The 14,921-nt window shown below is 38.8% G+C and overlaps 1 protein-coding gene across 1 annotated transcript in view; it reads right to left on the bottom strand.

The window, feature by feature from the left end:
- Positions 1–12,472, bottom strand: part of ets1 (v-ets avian erythroblastosis virus E26 oncogene homolog 1) — a 46,615-nt gene extending 34,143 nt beyond the window's left edge. Inside the window, exons 1-3 of the mRNA XM_079621220.1 lie at positions 12,371–12,472; positions 10,104–10,202; positions 3,053–3,194 (exon numbers count right to left, since the gene is read on the bottom strand). Coding sequence (XP_079477346.1) covers positions 3,053–3,194; positions 10,104–10,172 — 211 coding nt within the window. The 5' untranslated portion in view covers positions 10,173–10,202; positions 12,371–12,472. The remainder of the gene's footprint in view (positions 1–3,052; positions 3,195–10,103; positions 10,203–12,370) is intronic.
- Between the last annotated feature and the right edge of the window lie 2,449 nt (positions 12,473–14,921).

Below are 14,921 nucleotides of genomic sequence, written 5' to 3'. Positions count from 1 at the left end.
ACAGTGGCACATCGGTATATAAGGACATCTCACAAAGTGGATTGTCCGTCAAGAACCAGAAAACACAATCCTGAAGACTGCGAGATCACCGTTACCATCATGTAAGTGCGCCTGGCAAACCCGCCATTAGCAATCCGCCATGGAACAAGCGCGCCGGCTCTTAAAGGGAATGTGAGAGGACGCTCTGATTGGTTTATTTCATGTTACACCCAAACCACACCTATGAGTAATGAAGCGACTTCAGACCAACACATTTTAGATTTGCGTCGGGTGCAAGATCCGCCCACAAAGTTAACTTGCGTTTCGCGTTTGATACTTGCGTTTCAGAGCGTTAAAATAGGGCCCTAGTGTTTGACGCTCTTCACCGAGCGCTTTTCCATCTATCAGCGGATATATTAGGGATCCGCTGATAGATGCCTGCTTTCAAACGCTCCCGTGTGTATCTGTGTAAGCGCTCGGTGAAGCGTTGATCATTGTAGCCAATCACAGACACTTTTAGCATGTGAATGTCCAATCAGAGGTGTTTAAAAATCCGCTCAACAGCGCTCAAAATGCTAGAGGCCAATGCTGGTTTCAACACATTTTGTTAAACTGCAGTGCTACTTGCTATCGAAGTCTGTACTTTGACAACACTACTTTTGAAAAATGGTTCAACTATACTGCCAGATGTACTGACAAGCATGTATGGGAAACTAAAACATACTTTAATGTAAGTTCTGATGAATATTGTATGTCAGGTATTTAAATGGTCCAACAAAAAGTGTATTAAAGTAACAACCCTTTCTTTAAAAATGCAAAGTTAGCATTATTCCAATGTTTTCATGCATGTTTGATGACTTTAGTTGAAAGTATAAGGTAAGAAGTCAGAGTAGCGGCTCCAGACGAGGGTTTCAGTCTGACTAACAGCTGTCGCAGTCCAACGGTTTCTGCATGCGGTGGCTTGGATGACAGTTCAAGAGTGTGTTTTGAGGTTATCGTCTCACACTCGTTCGCTGGTTTAGACTTGACTAAACTGTGCCTCACCCATGACTAAAGAAACAACCGAGAAACGGCATCTCTGGATTCTGCCGGCATGTCTCAGCCTCCTCTCCAAACACACACGGGGCCGTCGGATTAAATAAAACACCAAACATCAGAGCGTTCACAGCGCTCGGCCCTCACAGGCATCACCTCCGAGGAAAAGTTCAAGAGGTCGTTTCTTTCCAGTCGACATTGTTTATGATGGTGCAACATACTCAGGCGAAGCTGGAGGCTTTTAGTGAGTGTCTCCAGCAACAAACATCAGCAAATCCCATCAAACCCGACCCGGTCCGATCCCACTCGCGCTCCCCGAGGGGCCCTGAGGCTTGGGAAAAGGACTGAGCCCTTGCGCCCTTGTACCCTTGTGGCCTTGTGTCCCGTTTGGGGAGGTGTCAACTGATAGTTGGTGCCACTGCTGTATCCACCCCAACACAAACACACACACACACATTTATACATACAGATGGTGCATGTCGCCACTTTTTCCAGCATTTTGAAAAGCAGGGAGGCTGATGTCAAACACTGGGAGGAATGTACTCATTTTGAATAAACATTAAAAAAAATGTCCAGGACAAAACATCCAGAGCATGCAGTCACCTCCCCCATCTAACGTCACACACACACACACACACACTGAGTGTGGCAGAGAAAACATTGTTCTCTTGGGGATGACAGGGACATTGACCCCCAAAGAGATGCTTTTACCAGATGCCTCAGTTTCCTCCTCCTCAAAAACTGAAGTGTGTGTTTGCGCGCACATGCACGTTGCACAGTTGCACACACAAAGATCTGTTTTACGCCAAACAGTCTTCAACTTTATATTGTGTCAAGAGTGTATTGACCTCATTCTGAGCCATGCAGCAGTCACTGTAAAATCAATGTGAAACTCGCAGCACTATTCACTTCTCAAATATGAAACTTTTACAGTGAGACGGGATTTTCAATGAGATAAAGTGTTGGATGGAATGATTTCATCGATCGGGAATTGATTGGACCAATAGAGAGGGATTTGTGATGTCAGCCGAAAGGAAAGTCATTTTAAAAGTAGAGCAAGTATAATAAGACCTCTTTTTAAATTTGGAAATTACATGAATCGATGAATTGTGCATAAAAGAAGAAGATAAAATAATTAAATAATAATAATAAATGTAATATTTTACATTTACACACACATTTACACACACACACACACACACACACACACATTATTTTTTACTTTATTTTTTATGTTTTTGAAAGTAGTCTGAATTTATTTGATAAAAAAATACAGAGAAAAACAGTAATATTGTGAAATAGTATTATAATTAAAAATATTGAAATATAATTTACAATACAAGTTATATCTGTGATGCAAAGATGAATTTTCAGCATCATTACTCCAGTCTTCAGTGTCGATCCTTCAGAAATCATTCTAATATGCAATATTAATATTTTTTTTTATCAGCTTAACACATCCTTGTTGAATAAAAGTATTAATATCTTTCCCCAAAAAAAAAATTGACCCCAGTTTTTTTTTAACGGTAGTGTATATCATAACAACATATTTCTACCTCTAAAAACATTGAAAATAGAAATGTTTTCAAACTTTTGACAGGTACTGTATAATTGCTTCAAAAGGTAAATCGTACACAATGGATGAACTATTAAATTATGTGAAGATTACTGTCCAAAGATCATTTGTTAATAATTCAGAAAATGAGTTGCCCTTTATCCTGCATGCACACACTCATCCCACACACTCGTCCCGAAACAATGGCTGAAGTCAAGTCAAAGCTGCACACATGGTAATGCTGTATGAAATGTATATTGATGATGTGTATTGTTTACCTTCTTAAATATTGTCCTGAGTACAGTTTTTGCACTGTTTTGTATACTGTATTGTGTTGTGTTTTGTGAAATGTGTAGCCTCCTATGGACAAGTTTTGCAAATTAGCAGTTTTGCTATAACACAAAAAACAATGTATATGTTCTGTCCAATGCTATTGTTATGTCCATATCCAATAAATATTCAAATAAATAAACACACACTCACCGCTGTGGCTGTATTCGGGTCCGTTGGGCACCTCCTGCAGGGGGATGTGCTGGGCGTACAGGGGTCTGGGTGGAGCTGGGTGGAAAACTGCAGGAGACTGCGTATGTGGGACCAGAGAAACTGCCATCCCGCCACTCGTCCTCTACAGAGACAAAGCAAACACTCTGAGTAACTCACGGGCAAACCATAGCGCTGTGATGCTCTTTTTTACTGGGAAAGCCACAGAGATGGTTGGTTAATTTTGCAGCACTTCAAGCACAGAATAGTGATGGAAATATATATTGAACTACTTTTTTGTGTGTCAAGGCTCTCTTGTCTTTCAAGGGGTTTCATTCATGACCGCTTGCCACCGGTGATCAGCAAAGATTTTTACATATGAAATTCCCTGTGTGGCCTGAGGCAGATTGAGTTTCTGTTGAGGCAAAGCGCTTGAGAAGCATTTTTCACTCGTTTGATCTCGGTGGGACTCTGACGTCAGGCCAGGAGAAGGGGAAGTCAGACACTCGAAGAAGAGACACACACGAGAACTGCTGAGTCAACCGGTTCCTTATTGGGGTCATACCACATTTTGTTTAGGTTTGGATTTTCCTGAAGTCCGCTTATAATGTTAGCGACGTTTTCTTTTCTTTCTTTTTTTTTCTAAGAAACATTTGCATATGTAAATGTAGGCTGTAGGGTTTTCTGTCAGCTCCAATATAGTGTTCAAATGGCCTTTTCTTTAATAGCAGGCTCTTTGCGTGTAACAATCTGTGCTGGCGCATCAACAGTTAACGTCAGATCGTAATGATTAAATTTCCCGAAAACAAAGTCAACCACGTTTCTATAATTGTGTATGTTTTCATAGTACATCAAGCTCTTTTATCACAGAGGAAAAGTTTGATTTCTCATGATACACTCAAAACAAAACAAATGGCTGATTATTTATGAGTCTGAACTAAGATATCAATCAATGTTTTCTGTTTTACAGAAAGTATGCTGATCAAGGATCAACTCTAACCTTTAATATGCCAATAAAAAAATCCAGTAAACACGGAGAAGCTGATTCTTGATTCATGCTGTAATTGTGTTAACCACTAAAACATCTAAAAAAAATCCAGCCAACCTCGAACACTTCTTCATCTGCGGGATGTTTTCTGAATACAGGCTCTTAGCGAAAATACCTTGTACACATCTATTTGTAACATAAAGGTCCATTGAAATAGGCAAATCAACTTCCTTTGGCCTAAAGCACATGCCATCACATGCAATTGTGTGTGAGATTGTGAGTGTACAGTAAATAGTCATTGTCCTTGGGTTGTTGACAGTCTCGGTTAACTTCTTGAGAAGAATGTTTAAGATTGACGAAACAATGCGGTTTTTGTGGCCAAAGCATAACGGACCTTCAGACTATTGTGCATTCTTGTTCACTCTGCTTTAGAAAACTGATCTGCAATCTAGAGCCGCACGCATGACTCGAAAATCATGTCCCATTTCCAGTGGGGTTTTGATTCATGTTGTGAGCTGCTGGGTAACTGGTTAACTGGTATCCGCACATCTAAAGCATCTCTGTGGTGAATAAATCAGCATTAATGCAGGGCAAGCGCATACGTCTGCTCTAGATTTATCTGTCTGAAATGTTATCTGTCTGCAAATAAGAGAGGTTTCCATTCCAAAGAAACTGCAAGCCCTCTTTGATATGATTTATCAAGACCAAAGTGTTCAGGATGACTGAACGGCGGCGTGCAAATAGTAATTTGACGTGTGTTCTGCCACAGGGGCTATATAGTTCATTTAGAGCGTCTGTATAACTGTAAAATTAAAGACACAGCATGTGTCCAGTCATTTTTTAAAGCTCAAAATGTAATAATATAACTTATAGCATACCAGACATTATAAATGACACATAACACTTGCAAAATCTATGAACAATTCATTTAATTCAATGTGTTACTTGCAGTTTCTTTGTAATTATTTGTGAAATTTATTTACTACAATTTCTGAGTGAAAATTGTTTCAAATCTTACACTTTTTTTCAGTGCCACTGTAAAAAAAATATTGTTGGTTTAACTTAAAAAAGTAAGTTACCTGGTTGCCTTTTTTGAGTTCATTGAAATTAAACAATTGAGTTAATGCAATGAAGGAGATTGGTTTAATCAATATAAACTCAATATATTATGTTATCTGACCTACATTAATTATCTAAGTTGATTTGACAAAGGAAAAAAAAAGTTGTGATTACAAATAATGAAAATATGTTTTACAGTGTGAAATCACAATAATCTGAGAATGAAGTAACACTTTATTTTAAGGTAACGTAGTTACATTGTACTTACTCAGAAAGTACTAATATTAATTAACTACATGTACTTACTATAAAGTTACAGTTAGAGTTTGGTTTAGGGTTAGTTACTTGTAAATATGCCTTATTTGTACATGTAGCAATGTGTAACCACATCACCTTAAATTAAAGAGTTTTAAAAGTATACTGAAAATCATCTAAAGTCATACGATAGACCAACATTTCAGATTCATTAATAATCGTGTTTTAAATGCAGTGACCGGATCATTAACTCAATTTTGAATTAGTCTTTTGAACCAGTTTTGAGAAGTACATAATAAATAAATAAAAGAATGATTCGTTCAGACACATTTTATGACGTCAAGATTTTCAATGAATAACCACAAAGATTTAAATCTTTTCATCACACAAAACTATTGACGATCTGGGAAAGTCATTTTTGTGATTGCAAAAAAAGTTGCTTCACTTTTTTTATACTTTAATGCTGCTTTTCTGGTCATTTTGGAGCTTGACAGATCCAGTCCACATTTCCCTAAAATAAGTAAATTTTCACGTGAACGATTTCTAAAATCTTCAAGCATAAGACATGCATAAAAGTGCCCATGCATGTTGAAGAATGTAAAGACAAGAAGAAAGAGAAAGTATGTCCACTATTATAAACCTCTTCAACAGAGAGCGTGTGTGAGGTGCCAGAATCCGCTGGTCTCTGAGTCTCCAGTGTTTAGTGAGTGGACGCGTCCACAGCCTGACTGACTGCTCATCTGATAAAGGCAAGACTGAGGTTATCAGCCAAGACCTGCTTTATAGAGCTGTGCTCGGTGGAGGACTGGCGGGGGGGCTGGAGGGGATCATGGTTCGGCTGTCTGAGAGTCCATCGCTGGAGTCACGGGGACTGGAGACGAGAAGCCGAGAGCGGAGAGAGATGATGGTTGAGGGAGAGACGGAGGAAGCCGGGAGGACGGCTGTAAGGATTTATGGGGAACGGGAGGGATTTAAAGGGTAATGCCACCCCTGCCCCCAATGACATGGCTAAATCAGGGAGCCAAGATAATGCAAGTTGTACAAAGAGAAACATGGGTTGGGAATCGGAAAGAATTTGGTGATTGTGCTTCCGATTCCATAACGATTCAGATTCTTTAACAGATCCATTAACTGTTCACTTAGAACTTTCTAAGACATAAATAGTTTGGTACTCATAACTTTTCACAGGTTTTTTAGAGGCGGCATGAATGCAGTCTAATTATTTTGCGTTAACGATACTGAACTAATAAGGTCAGCGTAAAAAAAAACAAGCAATGCAAGTTGCTTTGAATAAGTCTACCAAATGCTTGAAATGCATCTTTACGACACATTGTCATATGAACAACCAGTAACTACACTAATTTAGATCTTAGTTAGTTGGGACATGTTTGATTCACTAAAAAGAACAAGCTCGTAAGAGTCATTTGTTCGTGAATCGGACTGCACTGTTTGTTCTGTCTGTTTGGCCCAGTCCCATATACACACTTCATGCACTTACAGCCTTCTGGACTTACAATGGCCGATGCGTACATGTGATCATGAAGTCCGCGAGACCGTTGGATGTCCCATTTGTCATTTTAAGTTTCAGAAGGGTGTCCGCCTGCGCCCCCCTTGCGTTAGATATATGTGTCCTCGATGCGCACTTGCTGAGCCGGTACCGAAGTGAGCCCGGAAGACTTCTACCGGCATTGTGTCACTAAAGTGCATGCATGTTTGATCATTTTCACAAACGTTTCATGGCCCCCAGAATATTTTGTTGGATTACTTACTGAACATGCAATATAGTATCATAAGAAAGAACTGCGATTCTACATTTATTTTTTTGATCAACACTTGAATGTGGGTATAGTTTCATAAAAATCAACATTCTGAACAAAACGCTGATTCAGAACGATGATCAAAACAGAAATGTAGAAGATCGAGTCCATCAAAGCTTCAGAGTCTGATAGCTTGTCCTGGTTCGACATGTCATCTGGTAATGTTATTTTTTTTATATTAATGTTTGATGGTCGTGTTACTTTACATGTACGCATCTTCTATAGTTTGTTTCTGCTTCTTCTTCGCCTGTTTTTTGATCCAGAGATGCAGTACTTTTTCAGAAGATGTGTAATATCGCCCCCTACCGCATAACAGTGAACACACGGATTGCCGGATATTTCTGTCAATGGCGTGGAAGCGTCAGGCTGTATGTGTTTTTGACTCACTAATAATAAAAACCTCATAAGATTCATTTGAAAAGCGGACTGCAAGGGTTGTGCTGTCTGTTTCGCGCTGTAGATGATGGAAACTCCTGAAATAACCTATTATATAACGGTGTTGGTGTGAGAAAGGAACGTCATTCAGACTTAAAAGAACTGACTCATTTGAATCGGAATTGAATCGGAATCGGACTTCAGTGGTTTATCAGACTGTTTTCCACTATAGATGCAGAAGTGGTGTGGCATAATTGATGTATATTGATTTTAGTATCCATTTCAGTGAACGAATGCACATGCAAGTGAAAGAAACACTATTTATTTACGATTTGTATTATTATTATTATTATTATTATTATGTATTGATTGATGCTTGCTTTTTGGATGCAGTTCACAATCCCAGAGGTAACTCATTATTTTTACAATGTGCTTTGCAACCCAAAGAACCTGAATGCAAATGTGACGCGTCTGGATTTCGTGATGAAGTGGACTTTTATAGAATGCTCTCGTACGACCCTCAAGACAAATGAAGTGTGTCGTGTTAACAGACACTTAAGCAGAAACGATAACACAAGGCAATCTTGTTCTTTGAGACTGTAGTGCTAATGACACAAACAATATGTGTCTGTCTTCCCCGGGTTCTTCACGAGCGAGAGAGGGGTGGAGGGGATGTTCAGAGGGAGATGAGATCAGAGAATGTCTTTTCTTCTTCAGCGCATGTAAATGAATGAACCGGGAGGGAAGCCCCCTCCGCGTAGCCTTTGACCACAGAGGGAGACAAGCGTCTCGATTTCAAAAGCCACGAGGCCACCTGAGCAGATTAGCTGAACGCTGAGTCGCTGTGGATTAGCATGCGACCCTTTCCGGCTCAAAGACTAACAGCCCTGCCTGTGCATACTGATGGCTGAATGTCCTCCCTGAATCTTTATTAGACACCTTTGATTCCGCTCTCACCTGCGCAGAATCCCAATATGCCCCGTCTGCCTCCTCGCCAGGACTGTTAAAATGTTCCCTTTTTACAAGCGCCCAACAAACTACCTTGACCCCACTAACCCCTAGACGGGGTGGATGGGGGTTAAAAGGAGGTAAATGTTTTTCCCTTTAAGCATTCCCATACTAATTCTTCTTGCACCTTGTGTATTGTGCATTTATTTAAATGTGCTCATCGAGAAAAGCCCGTAGCTCTCGAGCCGCACGCAGCGCTCTGTGTTCAAACAATGTTCAGCGTTCAGGGGCAGATCTGGTGTCACCCCGGGGTTCACGTTCATTTAATAGCATTCACCTGTCTTCTGCTTTTGCATCTGCTCAGGTAAATGCATATGAAAGCCATGGATGCAAGAAACGTGAGGTGACAGAGCTAGAATATTACTCTTGTGACATAATGCATTAAATAAAGATACGTTTTAAGTTAGCTTTTTTATTTAATTGGAAAAATGAACGTGTAAATGGATTTCCAATACACGTTAAGCTCAATCGACAGCATTTGTGGCATTGATAACACCAAAAAAATGTATCCATCCCTCTTTTTCTTAAACAAATATGCAGTTAAAATGGAAGTGAATGGTGCCAGTTTTTGGATGTTTTAATTCATGCTTACACATAGGCTGTTTACACGACACCGTTTTCAAGTTAAAAAAAGTAAAAAATGTTATGCGTTTTGGCCGTTCGTTTACACGATAATGGCGTTTTGTGTGTAATGGTGCTTGAAACTGGTTTCAAAGTGCTAGTTTTTGAAACCGGTCTCTGTGAAAACAACAAAAACGCGAATCTCTGAAGATCTCTATAGTGTTTCAATCGCTACCTCATGGCCTGGCAGAAGAATGGTGTCGTCTGTACACGGAAAACTCAAGGAAAAACTTCTCCGTTTTAAGCATATCGTTGTGTAAACGCACCCTAACTCTGCGAAGTCGACTCAAATATAATTTGATTTATTAACATGAAGAAAACTCAGGCATTGCAATAACAACGACCGCAAATGAAACAGTGTGCAATGCACCAACATGACTGTGAGGAAAAGAGGAACTTAAATTGACGAACTTAATTACAAACAGGTGTGCTTGTTAAATGAGTAACCATGACAACTGGTAGTGGCGGGAAAACTAGAACAAAGGAAAGAGATATTTAAATTATATTTGTTTACTTATTACATTTTCTACAGTTTCAAGGTTTAAAATTGCATGTCATTTTATCCAAAAATAAGTAATTAAGGTAATTTATTGTGGCCATACTATTGAGCATGCGTGTGAATTGCCCCATTCACTTCCGTTGTAAGTGCATCACTATAAACTAAAGAAAAAGAGGAACGGGTGGACATTAATGTTCGTATTAACCAACACTAAGCCACGAATGCTGTTGATTTGGCATAAAGCCTGACACGTTCGATTAACTGGAACTGAATATCATGCAAACAGATTCTGGGTTTATGTTTGCTGTAACGCAGAGTCAAGCAATCCTTCAAACAGAGGTGTGTGTTCACTTGTGTCTTACACACGGCTGGTGTGGTGGGCAGCTCAGGCCAAACAGGGGTGATTTATGGAGAAAGGTTGCGGGGTCTTACCATTACACCCAGACAGTCCGGCGGGTGAAGAGCCTGACAGGAGGAAACTGGATCCAAGTAGTAACTCATTCTAGGAGCTGGAGCTGCAGTGATGGAGGCCTGCGGACGACACACACACATGACCACACGAGAGGGCACAGACCTCAATCCATCAGACACTGTTTATCCACGAGACAAGCCTCCGCCAGGCGTGCGCTTAACCTGGATCAGTAATAACCTGCCACTCAAACAAATAAATGACACGAGGCGACCCGAACGCAGCGGAAGGGCGGGAACTGATGGTGAAGCGATAGAGCGCTAATCTATTGCAATGTTACATTGCTTAATCAACCGCACTGGGTGGTGATCAGAGGAATCAAAGCACAGTCATCATACGTCTTATATTTACATGACTGCGAAAGAAAACACTGAGTGATTGTGCAATTGTTTAGTGACTCTGTCCATTTTAAAATGATCTAAAATAGTGGTAAGCTGACACGGGTCGTGTAAATAGACAGCTATCTAAATCGGGACATTGCTTAATCTTCTTTTAGGGTTTAAATACGGGACTATAACCTAACCCTAACAGAAAACTTTATTTTATACTCACCTGGGACAAATCTGTTTTAGTTTACATTTTAAAAAATTGGATATCAAACATGTACACTCTAAAAAATGCTGGGTTGTTTCAATCCAATTTTGGGTAAAATATGGACAAACCCAAATGTTGGGTTAAAATGTAATGTAAAAATGTAACCCAACGGTTGTTGTCCATATTTTACCCAAAATTGGGTTGAAACAACCCAGCATTTTTTAGAGTGTATACATATTTCAATTTTAAAATAATTTCAAATATAAACAGTTATGAGTATATACTAGCCTAAATATATACACAAAACTCAATATTTTGAATACAGAAAACAGAATAGACCAAGCAGGTTATCAGCTGATAATATCAAAACAGCCAGATATGGACGGATTCATTGGTTTCAATAAAGTAGTAATAAATAGTAAGTTAACTATTGTTGCCAACTACTTTCAATGGAAAGAAGCTGCTCAAAAAGTCGTTAAATGTCGCTAGATGACGTAATGCGCCAACTCTCTGCACTTTGCATTTGTTTTCTCTCCTAATTTGTGCAAGCATACTGTATTTTACTCAAATATAGGGTATATCCAAATGTTTAAAAAAGCTGTTCTCAGTTCTCATCAATTTTATATAGTGATCTGACTACAGATCAGTCAAAAAAGTCACCTTTTTATCATGGCAAAGTCGCTAAATTGTCGAGGATTGCTAAAGATTGACCTCTTCAGAGACAGTCCAGTGCCTGGTGTGTGTCTCTTCTTCCCCCTCCCCACTCATGCTGTCAGTGTCCTCTTACGGCCACCCCTTTATCACTGTTTTACTGGAGTAACTGGGCATTAGCAGGAGCTGGAGCTGGAGCCCAGCTGTGAGGATTCAGTTTCTGGAGGGAGTTCATGATGATGCACACATGGACAAGCTGGCAAACAACTGAAGATTCACCTAAAACAGCAGTGTGTGTGTGTGTGTGTGTGTGTGTGTGTGTGTGTGTGTGTGTGTGTGTGTGTGTGTGTGTGTGTGTGTGTGTGTGTGTGTGTGTGTGTGTGTGTGTGTGTGTGTGTGTGTGTGTGTGTTGTGTGTGCGCGTGTGTGCGTGTGTGTGTGTGTGTGTGTGTGTAAGAGAGAGAGTGAACATCTTGAAGTGTTTAGAGAGTGTGGCAACTGATGTGACTCTCAGTCAAAGGTTGAGTTGACTGTCACAGATTGATCTTCCCGAGGTTACCACAACAGTCTCTTATTTAATGTCACTATTCAAAATAGCAAATATAGAACAGAATTTTACTTTAATTTTTAATATTGCATGTGTATTTCTATGTTAGTAGCCAGCAAACTATGTCAATTATTTGTATATCAATTTCATGTAATTTTTAATAATATTTTAAACATACAGAATACAGAATGTAAAATCGAAAAACATCTTCCCTTTTTCTTCATACAGTTTACAAAGACAAACATTAGATCTAAAAAGTTGTAAAACGTTAAAAAATAAACTTTTCTCAGATGAAAAGACCGTCAAACCGTCACATTCAGATTCCTCACAGTGTGTCAGTGAGTTTTGTGAAAAACGGCGCGATTCATCCTGATCCAAAACGCAAGTTGCGAGCGAAGCGCACGAGAGTCTGGTGGCTTTACGCGCTCGGATACTGAATATAAACCCATTTACTACAACACAACATCAGTAGAGGAATGAAAGCAGACTTTTGTCTTACCGTTGTTCGGTGGATTCGCTGAAGGCTGTCTGCGGTGGGCTGTCAGATCGGTGTGTACCTGGCTCGTCTTTGGAGAGGGAGGATAAGCGCACTTGCTGGAGTCCCACCCTCTCCAATCACTGTCTGCGCTCCTCTCCAAAGCATGCAGGACTTCACCACATCAAACAAGTGTCCAGCGACTGATCTGAGGAGCAAATCTGTAGATGAGAACAATGCTTATGGGAATATTGACTTTAGATTTGTTTTCTTCATTTTTTTTTTTCTTTCTTTAAATCACATTTTGGTTCAAAATTCACATTCAGATTCAGCACAATAAATTACATTAATGAACGTTTGAATTGATAAATTAATTATTTTATATTAATAAATATTATTTATATTATATATATATATATATATATATATATATATATATATATATATATATATATATATATATATATATATATAATAGTTTAAAACTTTTTTTGTCAATTTGTCAAGTTCCTAAATGTAATTTTATGTCTGTGTTGGTTTCATATGTTTTTGAGTCTTTTAAACCATAAAAAAAAAATTGCACAAAAAATTTCAAGTAAAATAATAATAAGTATTATTATAGTAACAGTAGTAATATATATATATATATACATATACTGTACATATATACTTTATTTTAATGTAATGTAGTTACATACTTACTCAAATAAGTACTGAGTAATATTTATTAACTATACAGTACACGTAGGCTATAGAGTAACGGTTATGGTTTGGTTTAGGGTTAGTTACTTGTAATTATGCATGATTTACTGTTATTACTATAGTAAGTACACATAGTAACGTGCAACTACATCACCTTAAAATTAAGTTAGCATAAGTCCTAATATTTTTCTACAAGATACTTTTGACAAAGTGTAGAAACAACTTTAGTCACATTTTGCTTGCACTGTAAAAACGTGTGCCAAGTAAGTTATAACAACATTACATTGCTTTAACTCATCAAAATGAGTAAATGTATAAGTTATTCAACTCATTTTGTAAGTCAGTTTAATGTAATTTAAGTTGAAATGACAAACATCCAAGTTAATTGTACTTAAAAATGAAAGGCAGTGAATGTTTTAGTTTTACACACATGATAGAGCTGTTAGTGTTTTTATTAGTTATTCACACGAGCTCTTCCTGGGCTTGACGGCGTAACAAAGGTTCAAGAGGAAGTGCAGCGAGTGGCTTTTCCCAGTTCGTACGCCAGTGGCTGACGGTGTCTGCTTCGGTGACGGCGTGGAGGAAAATGTCCATATAGAGAGGAAGAGGAAGAGAGACGGCCGGGGGTCACAATGAGTGGATTTCCTCCGGTCGTGTCTGTCCAGCAGGTTGAGCGGTTTAGGGAGCGGTTTTGTTTGGACACACTGTCCAAGGTCCCTCTTTATGCGGCTAGTGGGAGGAAGCCAGGTCCGGCCCGAGCGATGATGTGCTGCTGATGAGGACGAGTTTCGCAGAGGAGAAGAGAGGCTATTTATCGGGCCTGCTTCCTAAATACAGCTGCATTGCTTTGACCAGATGAACAAAAAATGATGAGGCCTGGGTGGCCGTGACCTGTGTGCGTGTGTGTGTTTGTATATTCATGTGTGTATTGGAGAGAGACTCCACCTGTGTGTGACAGAATACAGTGCGCGAGAAAGCGTGGATTGTCCTCTTTATGATCTGATCTGGCCTTGTTTGAAACAACAGCTTGTTTACTCAGAAGTGACAGTTGTGTAATCACATCTGTGTGTTTGTTATGTGCATGACTTATGTCAGCATCATTGAGATACAAAAGTTTTATTAATAGCTTGAATTTGTTTGTTTTCCATTTTCATTTTTGATGAAGTTTTAGTCATTTTTATTCTGTGACCTTTGTCCCTTTTTTGTCTGTATGTTTTTTATTAACTTTTTATTTCAGTTTGAGTTTTACTTAACTAGTTTGTTGAGACAAACTTTTGTGTTGGCTTGAGTTTGAAAGTTTTATAAGCTTCCTAACATATTTATTATGTTGCTAACAAATTTTATCATGTTGTTAGCATGTCTTAGCTTGTGTCTAGCATTATTTAGCATTTTGCTACCATGTTTTAGTGCGTGATTAAGCATGGTGTGAGCATGTTTTAACACATTGATAGCCTATGTTTTAGCATGTTGCTAGCATGTTTTACCATGATTAGTATGTTGCTAACATGTTTTAACACGTTGCTAGCATGATTTAGCATGTTGCTAGCATGAAATAACATGTTGCTAACATGAATTAACACATTGTTAGCTTGATTTAGCATGGTTCTGGCATGTTTTAACACGTTGCTAGCATGTTTTATTATGTTGCTAGCATGAAATAATATGTTGTTAACATGAATTAACACATTGTTAGCTTGATTTAGCATGGTTCTGGCATGTTTTAACACGTTGCTAGCATGTTTTATTATGTTGCTAGCATGAAATAACATGTTGCTAACATGAATTAACACATTGTTAGCTTGATTTAGCATGCTTCTGGCATGTTTTAACACGTTGCTGGGATGATTAAACAGGTTACTAGTATGTTTAACAC

This window comes from Phoxinus phoxinus (genome assembly GCF_949152265.1).
Source record: "Phoxinus phoxinus genome assembly, chromosome: 8".
NCBI lineage: Eukaryota > Metazoa > Chordata > Actinopteri > Cypriniformes > Leuciscidae > Phoxinus > Phoxinus phoxinus.
Note: the sequence above shows the minus strand (reverse complement) of the source record. Positions and strands in the feature narration are given on the sequence as shown.